The sequence below is a fragment of the Pseudorca crassidens genome, chromosome 7 (genome assembly GCF_039906515.1).
Source record: "Pseudorca crassidens isolate mPseCra1 chromosome 7, mPseCra1.hap1, whole genome shotgun sequence".
NCBI classification, from domain to species: Eukaryota; Metazoa; Chordata; class Mammalia; order Artiodactyla; family Delphinidae; genus Pseudorca; species Pseudorca crassidens.
This window is the reverse complement of record NC_090302.1, coordinates 113535818-113561064: the sequence shown is the minus strand read 5'-3', so window position 1 is coordinate 113561064 and position 25247 is coordinate 113535818. Positions and strand designations below refer to the sequence as shown.

The 25247-nt window shown below is 39.1% G+C and overlaps 1 protein-coding gene across 7 annotated transcripts in view; it reads right to left on the bottom strand.

Moving 5' to 3' along the window:
- The window catches only part of NEK1 (NIMA related kinase 1), a 231468-nt gene that overhangs the window by 66529 nt on the left and 139692 nt on the right, over nt 1-25247 (bottom strand). For 4 of the 7 annotated variants that reach the window (XM_067745387.1, XM_067745386.1, XM_067745396.1 and 1 more), the window contains 4 exons: nt 17376-17459; nt 16863-16950; nt 16373-16446; nt 15709-15804 (listed from right to left, as the gene is read on the bottom strand). The exons of 1 other annotated variant lie outside the window; for it this stretch is intronic. In XM_067745387.1, coding sequence (XP_067601488.1) covers nt 15709-15804; nt 16373-16446; nt 16863-16950; nt 17376-17459 — 342 coding nt within the window. The remainder of the gene's footprint in view (nt 1-15708; nt 15805-16372; nt 16447-16862; nt 16951-17375; nt 17460-25247) is intronic. 2 more of the 7 variants (XM_067745390.1, XM_067745389.1) reach the window with 2 other exon arrangements.

The following is a 25247-nucleotide window of genomic DNA, read 5'->3' as shown; positions in this document are numbered from 1 at the left end:
TCTGAATATCAATTACCCAACATGAGAGCCCTGATTATAAAAATGTCAACATAAATAAGAAAGGAAGAATTGAAAATTACAGGTAATAAGATTTACTTCACTAAAAATACCATTTGTTATATTCATATATGTTTTTGCTTTTATCTTGACATTTAGACTCTGTAAACAATGTGAAATGATGTTCTGAACTTTCAGTAAATATAAGGAAATGGCATTTCGCAGTATGCTCACAGGAACATGGCAGCAAGTCACTCCCAACTTCTATCTCTTCTTCAAACCAGTAAACAAGAATTTCTGTTGAGTAAATACCAATATTTCAAACACAATATTTATTGAGCATCTTCTAAGCATAAGACAGTAATCCAATTCTAATATTTACTTTCCTGTACTTTCATTTTACACCAATATCTGTTTTGCTCAAAAGGAGATGGAAATAGCTAACACAGTATTGAAGGAGAAGAACTAAGTTGGAGGAATGATACTACCTGACTTCAAGACTTACTAGAAACTACACTAATCAAGATAGTGTGATACTAATGAAAGTAGAGCAAACAAATCAACTGAACAGAACAGAGCCCAGAAATAGAGTCAACTAACATTTAACAAAGGAGCAAAGGCAATTCAGTGGAGAAACGACAGTCTTCTTAGCAACAAGTGGTGCTGGAATAACTGGACCCCCACAGGCAAACAAACAACCTTACACCCTTCACAGATCTTAACTCACAATTGATTACAGACCTACATGTAAAACTCAAAACTATAAAACTCCTAAAAGATAACATAGGAGAAAATCCAGGTGACCCTGGGTTTGGCAATGACTTTTTAGATATAACACCAAAGGCACAACCATGAAAGAGAATTAATAAGCTGGTTTCATCAATATTAAAAACTTCTGCTCTGTGAAAGACATTGTCAAAAGAATGAGAAGACAAGCCACAGACTGGGAGAACATATTTACAAACGAAATAAAAACAAAGGACTGTTAATCAAAATACACAAAAAACTCTTAAAACTCAAAAATATGAAAACCCAATTAAAAAATGAGCAAACAACTACTGAGCCCACATGCCACAACTACTGAAGCCCAAGCACCTAGAGCCCATGCTCCACAACAAGAGAAGCCACCGCAATGAGAAGCCTGAGCACCACAACGAAGAGTAGCCCCCGCTCGCCACAACTAGAGAAAGCCCCCGCGCAGCAACGAAGACCCAACACAGCCGAACATAAATAAATTAAATAAATTAAAAAAAAAAGGGGGGCAAAAGATCTGAACAGACACCTCACCAAAGAAGATACAGAAGGCAATGAAGCCTATGAAAAGATGCTCCACATCATATGCCATTAGGGAACTGCAAACTAAAACAAGGTAACACCACTGCACACCTACTATGGTGGCTAAAACCCACAGCAGTGACAACAACAAATGCTGCTGAACGATGTGGAGCAACAGGAAATCTCAGTCCACATGGGTGGGAACGCAAAATGGCACAGCCACTTTGGAAGACAGTTTGGTGGTTTCTTACACAACTAAGTATACTCTTACTCCATACAATCACAATTGGGCTCCCTGGCATATACTCAGGATGAGTTGGAATCTTATGTCTACACAGAAACTTGCACACAGATGTTTACAGAAGTTTTATTTGTAATTGCCAAAACTTGGAAGCAACCAAGATGAATGGATTAAAAAACCAGTACATACATGGAAGAGTATTCAGTGCTAAAAAGAAATGAGGTATCTAGCCATGCAAACACAAGGAGGAACCCTAAATGCATGTTCCTGAGTGAGAGAAGTCAGTCTGAAAGGCTACATCCTTTAAGTTTCTAGCCATATGACATTCTGAAAAAGGCAAAACTACAGAGACAGTAAAGAGATCAGTGGTCGCAGGGGCTGGTGAGGGAGTGGGGGTGGGTGGGAGGGATGAGCAGGCAGAGCACAGAGGGCTTGCAGGGCCTGAAGACACCATATATGATGCTATAATGATGGATACATGTCATTATACATTTCTCCAAACCACAGAAGGCACAACACTAACAATGAACCATACTGTAAACTATGAACTTTCGGTGAGGATGTGTCCATGCAGGTCCATCCACTGTAACAAATGTACCATCTAGTGGGGGATGTTGATAATGGGGGAGGCTGTATGCATGTGGGGGACAAGGGGGTACATGGGAAATCTCTGCACTGTCCTTTCAGTTCTGTGGTGAACCTAAAAATGCTCCAAAGAAAATAAAGTCCTTATTAAAACAAGAAGAGGAAGATGGAAACATTGCTTTAATCCCACAGTTCAGCACTGTTGAAGTATACTGATATTTAATGTTATTATAAATAACTTAAAAAAAATCTAGAGCTCACAAAACTGAGTATTATCTACCTGAAAAATTATATAGAAACGTGTTAAAACTTTGATTGTCTTATTACCATAGATTCTGAGGAAATATAAGCATACGTCAATTGGCTCTGATCAAATAGCAGCACTTTTAAGAAAGTATGTTACTTCCCTAGATGATTACTTTGAAGGAAACAAATTAATCTGCCATTTTATTTAAATCAGTAATTACTGATTGGAGAATCTGAGAATTATTTGAGGGTTACAGCTCAGTCAAGTTAGGAAAAAACCCAGTATATAATAGACCAGAACTAATTGCAGTAAGCAATTTTCAAAAAAGGAGGAAAAACCAAAATGATGACAAAGTGCTTTCTCTGAAAGGATTATAAACTAGAAGAGAACAGGGAACAGATAAATCAATCAGCATGCTGCAGTGAAATAAAGTGGGCAGATGTGTGCTCAATGCTCTGGGGAAGAAGGAACTCCAGCCCAGGGAAAGAGTGTGAGGTCGGGCAGCCCCGCACACAGCCCCGCGAGTGCACACAGGCAGGAGGGGCCCACAGCTCTGGCCCACCTGCCCTCAGTGTTTCTTAGCCTCTCTGGACCCCAAACCTCTCTAAGATGGGAATGCGGTACTCACTGGATTAAATGTGTAAAGTGCACAGCTGTGTGCCTAATAAATAGTAGTAGTTATTATAGTTCAGCAAACACTTATTTAGTTTCCATTAAATAGGGTTATTTGCCTTAAACACTCAGAATCCGGTTTCAGTCCCTGACGAGATGAAGAAGTTTACACAAAGCAAGTTTCTGATCTCTAGAGCACAGCACAGAACAAAACCCTCCTATCAGTGCAGAATCAGAAATGAAAGTGTTAGCACCGTATGCAAAGGTTTTATAGAAGTCAGTATGAAGCAGAAACCTGAAACACAAATACCTTACATTACAAATTTTTAAAAATCTAAGATAAAAAAGTGATCAAGAGTAATTTAATTGTATGAATAAACAAGAGTGATAATATGAATTTAGCCAATTTCACTGAAGCAAGAATAGCACCAACCTCCCTTCTCAGCCTCCGATACAATTTTCATTGATGCTTACAGAGACTATCTCAAAAGTCATTCCCAAAATCACTGGTCAGCTGCCTAGAATAAGAACATTAAGGAAACTCTTAATAAAAGAAAATAAAATTCACCCATATACCCCTGCTCTGGCTAATTGCACTTCATTTATCTATAATTCTTTTTAATGTTTATCCACACACACACACATAATTCTTATACAATTTAAACAAGACACTGGCACAACTCTCTGAAACTGGAGATATGTGACCTAAGAAGAATTTAAAAACCTCTATGGAATACTTAGCAAATTTGTCCTTAGTTAATGGCAAAAGTCACATATAAAGGGATTGAAAACCCTTTATTTTGACCTTATAGTCTTAAGTTGTAAAATATATTAGAGTCATTCCTATATTAGTCTCAACCTTAAGAGAAACCTCAAGTAACAGAAAAAAAATCTGCTTATTGATAAAGTGCTATGAGTTAAACAGGGCCTGAGACCAATGACAATCAAATTCAGTCCAGCAGGACTATCTCTGTTAAATTCTCTGCACGCTACTCATCTTTGAAAGGAAGTCTTTCCTTTTAATCAACAAAAGGCAATTTAATGAAGAAAAAGTTTCACACATGACTATTAAAATTCTACTCTGTAGTATATTAAAATCTGTCTTGCTGCCATACATATGGCTAACGACTGGTACAGACAGAGTCTCTAAGACATCTGATTCACTGTGTAAGAAAGTCATTGGCACCTTTATAAGAAGGATCGTCTGCAGCCTTCAGGAAACGCTTACGTTCTATAATCAAACATGTACTAGTCTCTCCCCGGGTCAGCTAAGCTAAACATAGCAAAAGAACCTGAGATAACAAACAAGCAAAGAAAGATATATGAAATCTAAAGCAAAGAACAAAAACAAACAGAACACCCAACTGACTCTTAGAAATACTTTATAACAAAACTAATTCAGTTATTGAAAAATTAAGGGTAATTCAGGGTAACTACCGAGACGTGGTAACACCTTTATAAGCCAAGGTAACACACATCAGTAACTTACTAGCGCAGGAGAACTTGGGCCTTCTGTGTAAACATCATGGATATATTATTTTTAGCCAGAAACGTTAATGCTATTCAGTATTAACCAGACCTTGAGATAGAAGATAATAATGTATCTTTAAATTTGTCAAAAGAGAAAACATTAGATTGAGCCCTTAATTCAGAAAGATGACTGAATATGGTAAAACAACACAAAAATTAATTAAGAAAACAAAACAAAGTTTCATAGAAGAAAAAACCATAAAACAAAAAACAAATAACCCAATTTTGTTACAAACTGATCACCTGGTTATGTCTAGAATACTACTTTATTGTAACAGTTCTTCAAAATTCAAAGTTTAAAACACAAAATTGCATTAGGACACTAATGCACAAGTCAACACTGACTTGAAAGTTTCATAAGTCAGGTTTAAGAAACAAATTGCTTTAGAAGATTTTTTTTCCCCTAGCTATTTTATCACCAGGTTAATAAATTCAAGACTTTTTCATACTGCTTATATTTCCACAAGATTTTTAATTATCACTGTAAAACTCCTTCTATTTTATCTGTTAGTTTTACTATTTGCTGAAAAATTAACCAGCAATGCCACCTAATGACAAAACTAAAAATTTCACCAAATACTGAGGCCAGGTCTATAAATACATGGAATTATAAGTTTAGCTACTATTGAAGTATAAATATAAATACTATTTCATCTCTATATGCTGAATGACTAGTAAGATTTTAATGTATATTAGAACAATTTTATTAAATGCCCTGATTTAATATTTTGAGTACAGAGCAAGTTCACACATAATTTTATGTAGCCTAAAGATACATCTTGGCCAAATGTTAGCAAATTCGTATTTAACTTCTCAAAGCCTTGTCTCTGAAGTACCAAACATGTAAGTGTTTGTATCTGAATTTTTTTTCTGAACTAGCACTACTATAATGCATTTGTAAGCATGTCTGAGAATAGGAACATGCCCAGGTAGCCAGAAGGGTAAGTGCGTCCACCCTAGGGAGGCTTTGTAGGCCTATGTGGCAGCTCTAGAGAACACGACAAAGACAGAACACAAATGAAATACACAAGAAAGGGTTCAACGCAATTCAAAAGAAACTCGTACTCAAAATATAGTCTCTGAATTTCCCTAATTCTATTTTTCACTGAATTTTAGATTACTAAATACACTGCTACCGTTTTAAAAAACTGAACCTATCTTCCTTGTATGTTTTACTTACAATATGAGCATATACGCTGCCTGGGAAAAGCAACATTGTTATTTGGGTGGAAAACCTCTATCATCACACATGAAAATCATTCTCCATTCTAAAGTCCTATTTAGTACTACAATTTTTACCATTAAGTGTGCCAAAAAGAAAAATTTATAAAATTGGGTATACATGCCAAAGAATCCGAATAATTAAGGCAGTGATTTTTACCGTTTGTTAGATCAAGGATACTCTTAAGAATCCAATTAAAGATAGGTGGTCTTACTGGGTAAAAATGCATCAACATACATACAATCAAACCTTTAATGCACATTTCCGGGAGTGGAATAATGCTAAGCCCAACCTGAAATACCATGTTAGCCACTCCTGAGTTAGAGTAGGAACGGACACATAAGTACCTATAATACATCTAGCTTGTGCTAAATTAGACTTCCTGTTCAAACAATTACTTGGTAAAATAACTTTTATCCACTCTTGTAGATTAAACTGGACCTAAGTACTTACACTGTGAAGGTTATTTTTCAAGGCAACATTGAGACACAACAACATTAGAGATGGATGAGGCAATCAAGGCCCCCAAACATTGAGGCAGTCCCCCAAACAGGCTAACTAACTGGCAGAGCTGAGACTAAACCCAGGTCTCCTGACTCCCAGCCTGCCGCTGTCCTCACCACTCCAGCACAGCTCTGCACAGCACGAGCCACAGAATTCCTGGTGAACTCACTGCTGCTGCTATTCGCCAGGTCCCATGCAGAGCACGATACACAATCAATCTGTTAAGGTTCTTTGGCTGAAAGCAACAGAAACTAACTCTGGGGGAAGGAGATGCGGGAGATGGAGTTGGAAGAGAGGAGGGGAGCGGGGAGAAGAGAGAAGAGAGCTGTAGGCAGATCACAAAGCAAAGGGAAGCCCTCCACGAGAAGAGAACAGGAGCCGGGGTAGCTGCATGGATCTGGCAGCAGAAGCTCACTCCTGCCTTCACCAGGTTCTCTCGCTTGATTAAATCAACTCCAACTTCCAACCTGCTCAAACTTCACGCCCTGGAGAAGGTCCAGCTGGTCCACCTTAGATCACCGGCCTGTGCCGCAGCTGGGAGAAGCCAGGGCACCTTGTTCAACGGTCTTTCCAAAAGTGCACACAATGAAATAATTCTCCCAAACGAAAGGGGGCTGCTTGCCTGTTGCACCTCAAAAGCCAGGTTCACTGCCACAGTTTAATTAATGTCGCCACCGTAAAACCCTTTGTGAAAAAACATGAGGAAATACAAAGTTGTGCTGCACTAGGAACTAGTATTATCTATCAGGAATATAGCCATAATATCTGTCATTTGTGTGCGCTTTAGAACTATCTAAGACAGATCTACCATTAAAATTTAAAAAAATTTACACTGGTTTTACATGGCTTAGAGAGCCAAGACTTCTACGGGAGCTTTTCCTGGACTGTACTATAAGCATGTGGTTGCTCGTGCAAGTGTACTGGTGGGTGTATGAGGTCTAGGGCAGCCTCTGGCAGAAGAGGACGGGCTCCAGCTGCCATCTGAGGAGTCAGAATTGCTCCTGTGCACGTGTGCAGCTGCCCAGCAATAAAGGTCTTATGATAAGAATGCAGAGCACCTGCTCAAAGCCAAGCCACCACTGGACACAGTCTGTAAAGTACACTTGCTGGAACATAACACCTAACAGTGCTTCCAGAGGTGCTCCCCTTCCCCTCCTCCACCAACTGAGGACACTCTGCTCCTGCTGCTTGGGGAAAGCCAGCCTGATGTCAGGAAGATCATCAGAGGATTCCTCGGCATAAGTGGAATCCTGATTCTCTTTGATGTTCTTGAATCCTTTGATGTCAAACATATATTTCAGAGACCTCTGGAACTCTGTTAATATCCAGTGAGACTTGGCTCAGAGAGCATGATTCCAAAGTGACCTCAGGATGTGTCTATTTAGATGGATGAGATTAGATGGCAAGACTAAGGAGAGAAGATTCTGAGGTAGCCAAGATGAGGGCAGTGTGTCCACCCTGGGGCAAGCTTATAGGCCTGTGTCCGAAGAATGGGACAAACACAGACATGAAATACACAATGAAGAGTGAAATGCAATAAAAGAGGAAGTCATCATATTCAAAACACAGTCTCTGACCTAACCAAGGAGCAGACATTCACCAACATGCCGCCTGAATTGATGCGAAGAAGTGTGTAGACTGGGCACCAGGCTGTGACAGCTTAGATGACGGGGTCACGACCTCACCCAATGGGCAGCACAGTGAGCAACAAGTGATGGAAAGGAAGCCTGCTTGGGGAACTGCGCTTTAGAAAACCATCCTACAAGATGTGCTCAAGACCACGTTTAAACATGCTTGTGGGCTATGTTTCAACCCACCAAGGGCAGATTTTGGGAAAGAAATATAATGACAAACCTCATGCTTGCGTTCTCTGACATATACTAACTTGAGCTGTTAGAAGTGTGACGTTCTAAATCACGAACCTGAGCGGTGCCTATGTGACTGGGAGAAAAGGAAACATCTCCCAGTGATCAAGGTGCTCTTCCAGGGTCCCACGTGCCAACCACAACATGAACGATGACACAGCCATCTGCTCCGCCTTGTGTAAGGAACCATACAAGGTGTATATACAGGCAGCACAGTGAGGGCCTCTGCAGGCACACCGAGGGGACAGACGTGGAGCACTGACCCACCTCTAAGACTCCAGGGTGTCACCACGCAGGCTGCTGTCATCAAATACTCAGAAGCCCCGTGCAGCTCTGCATAACAGATCACATTCTTAAAATAAGGCTAATCTGCACTAAGCATAAGCTCCTCACTGTAATTAATGGCTACCTTCCTCTCACAATCACCTTCATGTGCTATGCAGACGGCCAGAATGGATTACTAAAGACTAAACTATAAACTAGGAGGGAGCGATGGCCCTTAAAGCTTGCAACTGCGATCCTGCAGCTGAACACAAGGATGACAGCAGCAGGCTCAACCCAAGGAAAGCTGATTAAAAAGGATACACAGGCAGTTTCATAATGAGTCACCCTGATAGAAACTGCCCCACTGTGCAAATCAGCAAAGGACGAAATGTTTCTGTTTCCTGGGCCCAAGAGAACAAAAGTAGACTGTTCCGCATGCCACTATACAGAGGCCACCAAAGCTAAGCTCACCCTCTTTTCCACATCAGGTAAGTTTGCAAGGATTTGGCTAAGAGGACAAATTACTAGCTCTGACTATGAAGATGAGATATTTCTACTTCTGACAAATGTGGTTGCTACAACATTCTCTTGCAGAAGAGGCAATAAGTTAGCACAGCAATTATTTCATACTCACACCATAACATAGGAAATGAAATAGCCACCCAAGTCCAGAAATAACGGAGAATGCCAGGTAGGATAAACCCAAGGAGAAACACGCTGAGACACACAGTGATCAAACTGACAAAAATTAAAAACAAAGAAAAATTACTGAAAGCAACAAGGGAAAAATGACAAATAACATACAAGGAACTTCCATAAGGTTAACAGCTGATTTCTCAGCAGAAACTCTACAAACCAGAAGGGAGTGGCACGATATATTTAAAGTGATGAAAGGGAAGAATCTACAACCAAGATTACTCTATCCAGCAAAGATCTCATTCAGATTTGATGGAGAAATCAAAAGCTTTATAGACAAGCAAAAGCTATGAGAATTCAGCACCACCAAACCAGCCCTACAACAAATGCTAAAGGAATTTCTCTAAGTGGGAAACATAAGAGAAGAAAAGGACCCACAAAAACAAACCCATGGGCTTCCCTGGTGGCGCACTGGTTAAGAGTCCGCCTGCCAATGCAGGGGACACGGGTTCGTGCCCCGGTCCGGGGAAGATCCCACATGCCACGGAGCGGCTGGGCCCGTGAGCCATGGCCGCTGAGCCTGCGCGTCCGGAGCCTGTGCTCCGCTGTGGGAGAGGCCACACAGTGAGAGGCCCGTGTACCGCAAAAAAAAACCAAAACATAACAATTATGAAAATGGTAATAGGAACATACATATCAATAAGTACCTTAAACGTAAATGGATTAAATACTCCAACCAAAAGACAAGGCTCGCTGAATGGATACAAAAATAAGACCCATCTATATGCCATCAACAAGAGACCCACTTCAGACCTAGGGACACATACAGACTGAAAGTGAGGGGATGGAAAAAGATATTCCATGCAAATGGAAATCAAAAGAAAGCTGGAGTAGCGATTCTCACATCAGACAAAACAGACTTTAAAATAAAGAATGTTAAAAGAGACAAGGAAGGACACTACATAGTGATCAAGGGATCAATCCAAGTAGATATAACACTTAGAAATATATACACACCCAACACAGGAGCACCTCAATAAATAAGGCAACTGCTAACAACTATAAAAGAGGAACTCAACAGTAACACAATAGTAGTGGGGGACTTTAACACTTCACTTACACCAATGGACAGATCATCCAGACAGAAAATTAATAAGGAAACACAGCTTTAAATGACACAATAGACCAGATAGGTTTTATTGATACCTATAGGACATTCCATCCAAAAACAGCAGATTACATTTTCTTCTCAAGTGCACATGGAACATTCTCCAGGATAGACCACATCTTTGGTCACAAATCAAGCCTCAGTAAATTTAAGAAAACTGAAATCATATCAAGTATCTTTTCTGAACACAACGCTATGAGATTAGAAATCAATTACAGGGAAAAAAACGTAAAAAACACAAACACATGGAGGCTAAACAATACGTTACTAAATAACCAAGAGATCACTGAAGAAATCAAAGAGGAAATCAAAAAATACCTAGAGACAAATGACAATGAAAACACGACAATCCAAAACATATGGGATACAGCAAAAGCAGTTCTAAGAGGGAAGTTTGTAGCAATACAAGCCTGCCTCAAGAAACAAAAAAAATCTCAATCTATAACCTTACACCTAAAGGAACTAGAGAAAGAAGAACAAACAAAACCCAAAGTTAGCAGAAGGAAAGAAAGCATAAAGATCAGAGCAGAAATAAATGAAAAAGAAATGAAGGAAACAACAGCAAAGATCAATAAAACTAAAAGCTGGTTCTTTGAGAAGATACACAAAATTGATAAACCATTAGCCAGACTCATCAAGAAAAAAAGGGAGAAGACTCAAATCAATAGAATTAGAAATGAAAAAGGAGAAGTAACAACTGACACCACAGAAATACAAAAGATCATGAGAGATTACTACAAGCAACTCTATGCCAATAAAATGGACAACCTGGAAGAAATGGACAAATTCTTAGAAAAGCACAACCTTCGGAGACTGAACCAGGGAGAAATAGAAAATATGAACAGACCAATCACAAGCACTGAAATTGAGACTGTGATTAAAAATCTTCCAACAGGGCTTCCCTGGTGGCACAGGGGTTGGGATTCCGCCTACTGATGCAGAGCACACGGGTTCATTCCCCGTTCCAGGAGGATCTCACATGCCGCGGAGTGGCTGGGCCTGTGAGCCGTGGCCGCTGAGCCTGTGCGTCCGGAGCCTGTGCTCCGCAACGGGAGAGGCCACAACAGAGAGAGGCCAATGTACTGAAAAAAAAAAAAAATCCAACAAACAAAAGTCCAGGACCAGATGGTTTCACAGGTGAATTCTAGCAAACATTTAGAGAAGACCTAACACCCATCCTTCTCAAACTCTTCCAGAAAATTGCAGAGGAAGGAACACTCCCAAACTCATTCTATGAGGCCACCATCACCGTGATACAAAAACCAGACAAAGACTACAAAAAAGGAATATTTCACACCAATATCACTGGTGATTACAGATGCAAAAATGCTCAACAAAATACTAGCAAACAGAATCCAACAACATATTAAAAGGATCATACACCATGATCAAGTGGGATTTATCCCAGGGATGCAAGGATTCTTCAATATACGCAAATCAATCAATGTGATATACCATATTAACAAATTGAAGAATAAAAACTATATGATCATCTAAATAGATGCAGAAAAAGCTTTTGACAAAATTCAACACCCATTTATGATAAAAAATCTCCAGAAAGTGGGCAAAGAGGGAACCTATCTCAACATAATGAAGGCCATATATGACAAACCCACAGCCAACATCATTCTCAGTGATGAAAAACTGAAAGCATTTCCTCTAAGATCAGGAACAAGACAAGGATGTCCACTCTCGCCACTATGATTCAACATAGTTTTGGAAGTGCTAGCCATGGCAATCAGAGAAGAAAAAGAAATAAAATAAAATAGAAGAAATACAAATTGGAAAAGAAGAAGTAAAACTGTCACTGTTGGCAGATGACATGATACTATACATAGAGAATCCTAAAGATGCTACCAGAAAACTACTAGAGCTAATCAATGAATTTGGTAAAGTTTCAGGATACAAAATTAATGCACAGAAATCTCTTGCATTCCTATACACTAATATCGAAAAATCTGAAAGAGAAATTAAGGAAACCTTCCCATTTCCCACTGCAACAAAAAGAATAAAATACCTAGGAATAAACCTACCTAGGGAGACAAAAGACCTGTATGCAGAAAACTATAAGACACTGGTGAAAGAAATGAAAGATGATACAAATAGGTGGAGAGATATACCATTTTCTTGGATTGGAAGAATCAATATTGTTAAAATGACTATACTACTACCCAAAGCAATCTACAGACTCAATGTAATCCCTATCAAATTACCAATGGCATTTTTTACAGAACTAGAACAACAAAAAAAAAATCTTAAAATTTGTATGGAGACACAAAAGGCCCCGAATAGCCAAAGCAGTCTTGAGGGGAAATAAACAGAGCTGGAAGAATCAGACTCCCTGACTTCAGACTATACTACAAAGCTACAGTAATCAAGACAATATGGTACTGGCACAAAAAGAGAAATATAGATCAATGGAACAGGATAGAAAGTCCAGAAATAAACCCACACACCTATGGTCAACTAGTCTATGACAAAGGAGGCAAGTATATACAAAGGAGAAAAGACAGCCTCCTCAATAAGTGATTCTGGGAAAACTGGACAGCTACATGTAAAAGAATGAAATTAGAACACTCCTTAATACCATGCATAAAAATAAAACCAAGATGGATTAGAGATCTAAATGTTAGGCCGGACAGTATAAAACTCTCAGAAGAAAACATAGGAAGAACACGCTTTGACATAAATCACAGCAAGATCTTTTTTGATCCACCTCGTAGAGTAATGGAAATAAAAACAAAAGTAAACAAATGGGACCTAATGAAACTTAAAAGCTTTTGCAAAGCAAAGTAGAAACAAGACAGAAAGACAACCCTCAGAATGGGAGAAAATATTTGCAAACCAATCAACAGACAAAGGATTTATCTCCAAAATATACAAACAGCTCATGAAGTTCAATATTAAAAAAAAACAAACAACCCAATCCACAAATGGGCAGAAGACCTAAATAGACATTTCTCCAAGGAAGACATACAGATGGGCAAGAAGCAAATGAAAAGCTGCACAACATCACTAATTATTAGAGAAATGTAAATCAAAACCACAATGAGGTATCACCTCACACCAGTTAGAACGGGCATCATCAGAAAATCTATAAACAATAAATGATGGAGAGGGTTGGAGAAAAGGAAACTCTCTTGCACTGTTGGTGGGAATGTAAACTGATACAGCCACTATGGAGAACAGTATGAAGGTTCCTTAAAAAACTAAAAATAGAATTACCATATGATCCAGCAATCCCACTACTGGGCATATACCCAGAGAAAACCATAATTCAAAAAGACACATGCACACCAATGTTCATTGCAGCACTATTTACAATGGCCAGGTCATGGAAGCAACCTAAATGCCCATTGACAGACAAATGGATAAAGAAGATGTGGTACATATATACAATGGAACATTCCTCAGCCATAAAAAAGGAACGAAACTGGGTCATTTGTACAGACGTGGATGCACCTAGAGACTGTCATATGGAGTGAAGTAAGTCAGAAAGAGAAAAACAAATATGGTATATTAACGCATATACGGGGAACCTAGAAAAATGGTACAGAGGAACTGGTCTGCAGGGCAGGAATAGAGACACAGATGTAGAGAACAAATGTATGGACACTAAGGGGGGGAAAGTGGCGGGGGTGGTGTTGGGATGAATTGGGAGATTGCGATTGACATATATACACTAATATGTATAAAATGGATAACTAGTAAGAACCTGCTATATAAAAAAGTTAAAAAAATGAAATTCAAAAAAAAAAGGGGGAAAGTAAAAGCACTAGAATTAAAACATGATTTAAACAGCATAACAATCTGAAGCCAGGGAAGACTGGGACCAGTAGGCCAGAAGATAAGTACCAGATAATAGTAATTATGATCTGGGAGGAAGATGAGATACCCTGTGACAGTTATTGTCTCGTAGTCAAGACTTGTTCATGATGTGGCAAACAAGACGAGAGTTGTCCACTGTTGGACTCCAGAAACTACAGAGAAAAACAGTAACTAGCAGAGGGTGAGAAATTAAAATTGCTGGGAGGAGAAAACGAAAGGGAACTATCAAAACACCCTTAGACTTATTCTGATTTCTGGAGTTCTGTCCCTTTCACTCATGCTTCATAGCTAAATGGTTCTTTTTCTTTAGGAATATGGTACGAGAATCTCCCTGTATATGACATCAACGGGTGGATTCAGAAGAAACACAATCATGTTAAGAGATAACACAAAAGACATCTGATAAAACGCCAAAACACAAGTCTGATAAAAACTGTAAAACCCAGACGTAAAATTATATTCCTTACTATTTTACCATACATAACAGAGAAATGACTAAAGTATTTCCATTAAAGACAGGAACAAAAGTATTATCCCTATTACTATTTAACTCTGTCCTAGAAGTTCTGGCCGATGCAGAAAGAATAAAGTGGTAATAAAAGGCAAAACTCAAAGAAAGCAGGGGAGTTAGGCGTACTGCCTATGAATACTAAGACTTTGATACCTGACAGGCACAGGTTCCTATCCCAATTCCATACTTCCTGAAAATGTGACCTCATCTAATTGTTTTATATTTCTTTATCTGCTTTGTAAAGTCGTAAAGAGTAAGCAAAGCGACCCATGGGCAGTGGTTATAATTTGCCTTGCATACAATAAACAATTATGAACTGTAGCAATTACTGTTATGAGGTATATCATGACTGCCTGTCAGTGATATTGTTGCATGCTGAAACCCCTCAACATTGGTAGAACAGGCACACTCACTGCATAAGAGATAAGCAAAATCCAACAATTTCTCCAAATATCAGCACTATTCTGCTAGAAAAAACCAAACGTTTAAAAGCAGAAATGGAATTATAAACCATCAAGAAATGAGCTTTATAAGAAATATAACAAGTATGAGTTAAAAATGATCAAAATTATGTAAGAGATATAAAAGATACAAGTAAATGTAGATATTTAACACGCTTCTGGATAAAGACTATTATAAACATGTCATTTCTTCTTAAGTTAATTTGTAGGTTTAAGGTAGTATGATCAAAATCCCAACAGGATTTAAGAAAAGAAAAAATAAAAAATATTACTCTAAACTGTACCTCTTAGAGAAAAAGAGAGCAAGTAAGTAAGGAAAACAAATGAAAAAGAAGAGTGAAGGGGAAATGAGGGAAGAAACTTTCCAAGAATTAAATATATTCTAAACCCATAATTACAAGCACAACGGGGCCCTGGGGAACAGACGTGGAATCATCCTCCAGGACACACGGGCGTCTAGTCTCTCACAGGCAGCATTGCAGATCAGGGGCAGAAGAAACGTTGCAGGCACTAAGTGATGCTGGGACTTTGATTAGCTACTTGGCAATAAAAAAGACTAAATAAAACACATTGGGTTCTCACCTCAAATCAAACCCCAAAATAACTTCCATATGGATCGTCCTTAAATGATGACAGAGACAGAGAGATGTAGGGGAAATGAACGAGAGGGAGAAAATAGGACCACAGAACCATAAGGCTGGCGCAGCACCCAGTGAAAGCGGGCGGGCAGGAGCCCGGCAGGACGACAGGGGCAAGGCTCACATTCTCCTCCCACAGCTTCTTCTCTCTCTCGTACGCCTCCTTCCTCCTACGTTCTAGCTGCTCCTTCAGCACAGCCGCGCGGGCGCTCACCTGGGCCTGGAAATGAAGACAATCAGCACAGCTAGTGCCAGAAAGAAAGGCGCAGGTTTGCCTGTTTGTTTGTCCAGGTCTATAAAAATATTTCCTTATTGGCCAAAAAAGAAGTGGGTGTGTGTGGTTCCAGAACACAAACCTAAGCTGCATGCCCAGCACCTAAACGGGCTGCCAACACACAGCAGCTGCTCAGTAAGTACTTCTGGAATGAAAATAGATGCAGGTACAGTCAAATGGAAATAAAAATTTACAACTATGACTATTATGCACAAACTTGTCTTCACAGAAACAGAGATTATGTTTTTCACTTTTAGGGTTACCATTTTCTCTTCTTAAGGTTACTTGTGTGATAGTTTCATGTATTTATGCTGCTTCATCAAATTGCTCTCCATAAATATGACATGAAGAGAGCAAAATGCTATGTTTCAGAAATGGAAAAGTGAGGGATAAAAGGGAAAGAAAAGTTAAGGCAAGAGAATAAGTTGGTTTACTACGAAAGACTTAAGAACACAACTTTCTATCTCGGGTTTCCATTTCCTCTAGGAAAACCTGTATCACTTCCAGTACATACCTTCAGCACTTCCACTTTCTTACGCCTCACGTCAGACTCCTCACTTCCTTCCTGTCCTTTGGAGCTGTCAGCTTCTTTCTACAAAATAAGTAGTGAGCAGACCACTTAGGACAGAACCGCAAACTCACTGTAGACTTCACATGAATAAACTAACATCTAAAAATGAAAAATGGCAAGTCGTTCATGGCTGCAACTGAACGCTCCACAACTGTCAACTCCTATGGACACTGAGAAAAAAGACAGAACAGAAAGATATAAAACGTACCATTTTATATGTCCATGGGTACCACTCACACTTTCCTCTCAGAATCCCCCGGAACAAAAGGTCTTATCAATTTTAAGTCATATAAATAAGATATACTGCAACACTATGTATAGTTTTCTGGTCTTTGACCTTCACTGTCTTCATCAGACTTTATTTTGTGTTAGTGGCACATAATCTCAGTGTATTATAATGTCATTCAATTACTTTTTGAAAAAGATTTTCAACCTGCCTTTTCACCACGAAGCTTCGCTCTAATCTGTTGGCGCTCATTGAAATTCTGCAGTCTTATTTGTCTCAGCCTTGCCAGATAAACCTACGAAGAGAAAAAAAACGCAACATTTTAATTAAAAAAAAAAAACACTACCGTTTTCATTGCTAAAATGTTTTTTATTTAAAGAAAAGTGTTAATGTGAATATAAGAAATAAAAGTTTTGAAATCTGGTTAATGGCAATGTAATATTAGCTTTCAAGTGTTTAATCTAGATCAATTTGTTTCTGAAAAGAAAAACAACACAATAACAAATTTTTAATTTTATCAAAAGAAAAGAAATTGAACTCAGAATTCTGAATAACAGTTATGGGGCAAAATTATGACACAGTATGTCAGTCAAAATATATTAACAGGTCCCTACAGACCTAAAGATCGTCCAGTCATTGTTAGGAATTTAAACCATGCAGGAAAGGAAGGCAATCAACTCAAAGTGACGGCGTGAGGCAGCGAGCATGCAGGAGGCGTACCTCTTCCTCTTTGCTTCTCGGCTTCCCTCCTCGTGAAGAGCTGCGCCTGCCTTCGCACAGAGCTGCCAGGTTGTGCAGGGTGCCCTGTGCATCATTTAATGTACTAAGGTTAAAGAATGACTAAGGCTACAGCAGCATCTTACCTAGGGACCGCCCGGCGCCACTACTTCTGGTGGCAAATACTGATCAAGTCTAAACGATTAGCTGATAAACTGATTAAAGACGCTGGCATTCTCCTTTGGCGATTTAACCAACACATTCAGTGAGAACAGAAGGAAGCAATTAAACCCCAAATGTAATTATTCAAATAGAGACCAGCTACCTTTTTATTAGCCATTTAAGTCAACATGTTTTTTAAAACTGCTTTGGAGGTTAGCTAAACCCCAAATCAAAATCTTCCTCTACAAAGGCCCATCATTGCTACATGTTCGCTTACACAGTAAACACACACGTGCACACACACACACGCACACGACAGGGAATAACATGAGCGCCAACTCCCTGCACCCGGGCACGCCCTGGTCCTGGACTGCAAATGACCCGCCCAACCACACGCCAACTAACATGGTTTATCATAAGCATGGAATGATCTTCTCATTAGAAATTACTCATAATTACCCACTTTCTCTTCCTGCGGCACCAGCTGTGGATCAAGAGCCTCCCAACTGAAAAATCCTCGTCCCACTTCCCCTTCTCACGTCTTTCTGTTGGATTGCCGATGCGTACTTTTTATATTTCCCTGCTTTTACCTGCTTCCCATTTATTTTTAAATCTTCTACACTCTGTGTTCTGATCCCACTGTGACTCTGAAAATCTTGCAAGGCTACCAATGCCCTCCAAGTTCGTAATTCAAATGGACCCTTTTGAGCAAATTTTGCAATGAACATTTCCATTGGAAATTAGTTTTCATTGAATCCATTTAGCTTATGTCAGTATTTTTTTCTCTCATAAAAATCATATATGTTCACTGTTGAAAACGTATGAAACAAAGAAAATACAAATCATTCGTAATTCTACCATCTGAGAAACTTACAGTTTCAGTGTTCTCCTCCAGACCTCCTTCTATGCCTATGTAGGAATTTAACCATTTTAGTTTGAAATATTATAGATAACAACAGAAAGGTGAGAAGTAATGTACAGGGAGGTCCCATGTATCCTTCACCCACCCTCTCCCAACTGTATCGTCCTGCATAACTGTGGTACCTATACACACTGGGAAGCTGGCACTGCACGAACCAGACATTTCACCAGTTACAAGTGCTCACGTTTCTGTATCTCCATCAGTACAATTTTATCACACGCATAGCCTTATGTGACCACCATCAAATCAAGATACTTAACTGTACCATTACTATGTCACTTGATAGCCACATTCACTGCTCCCATCTCTGCCCGTCAACTACCAATCTGTTCCCCACGCCTACAATTATATTTCACAAGTTCTATATATATGTATGGAATCACGCAGTATGCATCCTTCTGAGGTTGACTGTTTTCACTTGGTATTACTTCCCTGGAGTCCATCCAAGACACTGGACGCATGACTGAATGGCCTGTTCCATCTCAGTGCTGAGCAGCAGACTATAGTATGGAAGTACCATAATTTGTTCATTCATTCACCCTATGAAGGACACTGGGGTTTCACAGTTTTGGCTATTAAGAACAAAGTTGCTGGGCTTCCCTGGTGGCGCAGTGGTTGAGAGTCCGCCTGCCGATGCAGGGAACGCGGGTTCGTGCCCCGGTCCGGGAGGATCCCACATGCCACAGAGCGGCTGGGCCCGTAAGCCATGGCCACTGAGCCTGCGCGTCCGGAGCCTGTGCTCTGCAACGGGAGAGGCCACAGCGGGGAGAGGCCCGCGTACCACAAAACAAAACAAAACAAAAAAACCCACAAGAACAAAGTTGCTAAGAACATGCATATAATAAGTTTCTTAGTGAAAATAAGTTTTGTCTTCTCTGGGACAAATGCCCAAGAGCGCAGCATTACCTGCTCTTGGTGTGACACATCCATTTGTAGTTTTAAAAGGGACTGCCAAACAGTTTTGCAAAGTGGCTGTATCATTTAACATCCCTACTAGCAATGTTACGGTCACCCACTTTTTCCACATCCTCGTCAGCATTTGGTTTTATCACAATTTTTATTTGAGCCATTCTGATGGATGGGTAGTGATATACTACTGTGGTTTTAATTTGCATTCCCCAGATGGCTAATGATGTTGAACATCTTTTCATGTGTTTATCTGCCATCTGTGTCTGCCATTCGTCCTCTTCAATGAAATGTTTAGATTGTCTTTTGCCCATTTTCTAACTGGACTCTTCATATTTTTAATGTTGAGTTTTGGTGGGTTTTTATATGTTCTAGATACAAGTCGTTTGTTAAACATGGGGTTTACAAATATTTTCCCCCAATCTGTAACTTGTATATTCTTCCTCTTAACAGAGTCTTTTGCAGAGCAAAAGTTTTAAATTCTCATGAAGTCCAATTTATCAAGTTTTTCTTTTATGGATTGTGCTTTTGGTGTTAAGTCTAAGCACTCTTCGTCTAGTCCTAGGTCTTGAAATTTTCTTCTTTTTCTCTAAGTTTTACAATTTTATGTTTTACATTAGACTGCATGATCTGTATTGAGTTACTTATATTACGTGTGAGGTTTAGGTCAAGGTTCATATTTTTGCCTACAGGTGGATGTCCAATTTCTCCAGCACTAATGCTGAAAAGGCAATCCCTCCCCCACTGAACTGCTCTTGCTTCTTTGTCAAGAATTAGCAGGGCATATTGGTGTGAATTTACTTCTGGGTTCCTCACACTGTTCCACTGACCTATGTGCCTGTCCTTCCACTAGCACTATACTGCTTCGACCACTGCAGCTACAAGCAAGCTGTGACATCAGGAAGAGTCATTCTTCCCACTTCAGTCTTCTTCAGAATTGTTTGGCTATTTTAAGGCCTTTCTCTGTCTATATAAATTTTAAAAATAAACTTGTCTATAAAAAAATGTTTCTGAGGGTTTACTAAGAATTACAATTATTAGTAAAACAATTTAAGAATACTTGCCATTTTCATTACCTTGAGTCTTCCAATTAATGAACATGGTATGATTCTCCAAATATTTAAATCTTCAATTTCATCAAGATTTTGTCATTTTAATTGCACAAATCCTGCATGTTTTATTATACTTTTGTTCATTTTTTTTGGAGCAATTGTAAATGGTATTGCGTTTTTTTAAATATGTTTCCACTTGTTCATTGTCAATGTATAGAAATCAGTTGATTTTTGTGAAGTGACCTTATACTTTTATAACAATAATAAATTCATTTTTTAGTTCTAGGAGTGTTTTGGTTGAGTCCTTCAGATATTCTATGCAGATAATCATGTCAACTGGAAATAGCAATAGTTTCATTCCTTCTTTTCAAATTTGTATGTCTTTTCTTTCTTTTTCTTTCCTTACTGCAGTAACCAAAACTGCCAGCAGTATGTTGATTAACAGTGGTGAGAGCTAACTTCCTTGTCCTTTTCCAGACTGTAGAGGGAGAGCATTCAGTCCTCTACCTGTAAGTATTAAGTTAGGTGTAAGTTTGTTTATAGATGACTATAATGAGGTGGAGGACATTCCCCTTGCTTTCTACTTACTGATAGTTTTTATTTATTATGATGTTGAATTCTGTCAAAACATTTTCTGCATCCATTGTTATGATCACATGATTTTTCTTCTTTAGCCTGTTGATATGGTGGATCTCACTGAATTTTTTTTTTTTTTTTTTTGTGGTACGCGGGCCTCTCACTGTTGTGGCCTCTCCCATTGTGGAGCACAGGCTCCGGATGCGCAGGCTCAGTGGCCATGGCTCACGGGCCCAGCCGCTCCGCGGCATGTGGGATCTTCCCAAACCGGGGCACGAACCTGTGGCCCCTGCATTGGCAGGCGGACTCTCAACCACTGCACCACCAGGGAAGCCCCTCATTGATTTTCTAATACTGAAACAGACTTGGGTTTCCAGACTAAATCCCACTTGGTTGTGGTTGGATTCAATTTGCTAAAATTTGTTGAGAATTTTTGCATTTAAGTCAATGAGATATTAGTCTGTGGTTTTCTTTTTTGTGCTGTATTTGTACAGTTTTGGTATCACGGTAATACAGGCCTCAAAATGAGTTGGGAAGTGTTCCTTCTGCTCTGACAGCCTGAAAGAGACGGTATCATTTTATCAAATTGATGTTAATGCTTTCTGTGTTTGGTAAAATTCTCCAGTGAAACCACTAAGGCCTGGAGATTTATTCCTTTTCAGTTTTTAATCAAAAGTTCAATTTTAAAAATAGTTACAGGACTATAGAAGATATCTATTTCAATTTGGCTAAGTTCTGGTAGTTCGTGGTTTTCAAATAGTTGGTGCATTTCTTCTAGGCTGTTTAACTTATGAGTGTAAAGTTGTCATCTTTTTACTCACTATAAGATCTGTAGTGATATCCTGTTTCATTCCTGATATTGGTGATTTGTGTCATCTCTTTCTTTTTATCAATCTTGCTAGAGATTTATCAATTTCATTCATTTTTTTTCTAAGAACCAATTTTTTGTTTCATTACATTTCTCAGAAGTGTTCCTGTTTTCAATTTCGCTGACTTCTACTCTTAATGATTTCCCTCATCCTGCTTGCTTTGGGTCTATCTTGCTCTTCTTTTTCTAGCATCTTCAGATAGGAACTTAGACTACGGATTTGAGACTTTTCTTTTCTAATGTAAGCCTTGAGTGCTATAAATTTCCCTCACAGCAGTGCTTTAGCTGCATCTCACTTATTTTGATATGTGATGTGTGTATTTTCATTCATTCTTTGTATTTTTAACTTTCCTTTTAGATTTCCTCTTTGTCTCTGTATTATTTAGAAGTATTTTTAACTTTCAAGTGTTTGGAGATTTTCTTGTCATCTTTCTATTATTGATTTCTAGTTTGATTCCATTATGTTCAAAGAATATATGTCATATAATTTTAATTCTTCTAAATTAGTTAGGATTTGTTTTATGATCCAGCATATGGTCTATCTTGGTGAATGGTCCGTGGGCACTTGAAAATATAATGTATTCTGCTATTGTTGGATAGGATGTAAATTAGATCTTGGCGGCCTGTGGTGGTGTTTAGCTATTCTATACCCTTGCTCATTTCTGACTAGCAGTTCTATCAATCACTGTGTTCAAGTCCCCAACTATACTTGTGGATTTGTTTATTTCTCCTTTCAGCTCTATTAGTTTTATATATTTTGAAGTTTGGTTGTTTGGTATACACCCATTAAGGATTGCGATAACTTCTTATTGGACTGATTCTTTTGTTATTATGTAATGTCTCTCTTTCTCCCTAGTAATTCTGTTTGCTACGTTAATGATAAATTCTTTTAGCTTATTTCGTTTGAGAACGTCTTTATTTCCCTTTCATTCCTGAAGGATGGTTTCATCAAATATAGGATTCAGGGTTGACAGTTCTTTTCTTTCAGCACTTGAAAATTTTTATGCCACTTCTTTCTGGACTCCACGGTTTCAGATGAGAAATTTGGTGTTGTTCCAATTGGTAGTCCTTTATATCTAATGTGTCATTTCTCTCTGGCTATTTTAAGATTCGTTTTCTTTGTCTTTTACTTTCAGAAGTTTAATATTCCTAGGTGAAGATTTCTTTAAGTGTATCCTATTTCAGGGTTTGCTCAGCTTCTTGAAGCTTTAAATTTATGTCTTTCACCAAATGTGGAAAGTTTTCAGCTATTATTTCTTCAAATACTTTTTACACTCCCATGCTCCTTCTATTATCCTTTGGGCTCCAATGATACAAATGTTAAATCTTTTATTATTGTCCCACAAATCCTTAAGACTCTGATAATTTTTTTCAGTCTTTTTTCTGTTAATCAGATTGAGTAAATTCAACTGATCTGCCTTCAAGTTCAGTGATTGTATCTCCATCAGCTCCACTCTACTACTGATTCTACCGAGTGAATTTTAAATTTTGGTTATTATATTTTCCAATTATATAACTGCCAATTGGTTCTTTTTATAACTACTAATCCTCCACTGAGATTTTCTCCTTTTTTCATTCCAAAGAATTCCTAATTGCTTGTTGAAGCATTTGTTTAAAGCAGCTTGAAAATCTTTGTCAGATAATTCCAGTATTCCACTGGCCCTAAGTCAGCTCAATGTCAAGTTGTGGTTTTCCTGGTTCCTGGTATGACAAGTGATTTTTTTATTGTATCCTGAATATTTTAGGTATTATGTTAGAAGACTCTTGATCCTATTTACATGTTCTGTTTGAGCAGGCCACTTAGGTCCTGGCCTACTGTTGTGGGGCTTCACTCCAATGACAGTTTGGCCTTCTGAACTCTTGTAATGTTAATCTGGTCTGCTTTGTTGTTCTAGTGCTGATGGAGGTCCTGCTCAGTCCGTTCTGCTGTTGTTCTATGAGGATGAAGTTGCTTCCCTGGGTCACCTGCTGTTACTGAAGATCTCCTGAGGGTGGGGGTGAGGGGCAGATGCCACTGGGCCTGGTCTCCTTGTCATTAGGTGGACAGAATGCGGACACAGCTTTCTGGCAACTTCTGCTATGGATAGATGGATCACCTGCCCATGTACCAGTTGTTGAGTAGACCAGGACGGTCCAGGGCTTTGTTGCCACTGGTGGGTCAAACTGCCCTCCAAGTCACCTGCTGATGCTCCAGTTGTGGGATAGGGTAGGGACACCCTGGGGCTTCACTGCTGCCCACAGTTTAAATCACTCACCAGGACCCCCCTGTGGCACATATTGGGGTTCTTTCCTAGTACGTTGGCAACTGAGAGGATTTTCTGGGTTTTTTTTTGTTTGTTTGGTTTCTTTGTACTTTTGTCTATGTCAATGGTGGATCTGGATTTCAGGCATGTCCAACACCCAGTCCATGATATACAGGAGATGTTACTTCCAGAGTATTTAACTGTATTTAGGCGGGAAGAGCAGGGAAAACTGAGTCTATGCCATCTTGTCCTGGTACAATGCAGAAGTCATTTTTTAGCAGCTAGGGTTTCTGCACTGCAATACGCTCTACGATAAGACCAGTACAGTTGACCCTTAAATAATACGGATTTGAACTGTAAGACCCACTTATACTCAGATGTTTTTCAATAGTAAACATACTACAATCCTACACAATCTGCGGCTGTTGAATCCATGGATGCAGAGCTGCAGACATGACTTGGAGGAACCATGTATATGGAGGGTAGGCGGAGGGTAGGCTTAAGTTATATACAGATTTTCAGCAGCAAGGCAGGTTGATGCCCTCATCCCCGCACTGTTCAAGATTCAACTGTATATTAACGTTCCACAGAGTTACCTGGGATTGCTGTAAAGACTAATAGAGAGCTTTCTGGGTTGAACTGTATTCCCCCAGAATTCATATGCTTAAGTTCTAACCCCTAGTACCTCAGAATGTGACCTTAGTTGGAGACAAGATCTGTATCAAGTTAAAAGAGATCATGAGGGTGGGCTCCAATCCAGTATAACTGATGTCCTTAGAAAGAAGGGGAAATTTGGAGACACACGCCTGTATAGGTAGAGCACCATGTAAAATGAAGGGAGAGGCTGGGGTGATGACTCTACATGTCAAGGAATGCTAAAGATAGCCAGGCAACCACCAGAAGACAGGGAGCGGATTCTTCTCACAGCCCTCAGAAGGAACAAACCCTGCTGACATGCTGATCTCTGACTTCTACCCTCCAGACTGTGAGGTAATAAATTTCTGTTGTGTAAGACATTTAGATTGTAGAATTTTGTTACAGCAGCTCTAGTAGACTAGTACAGAGATAATGCACATAAATTGTTTAACATAATGTCTGGCATAGTAAGCTTTCAATAAACAGCTGTCATTTATTACTTAATTTTTG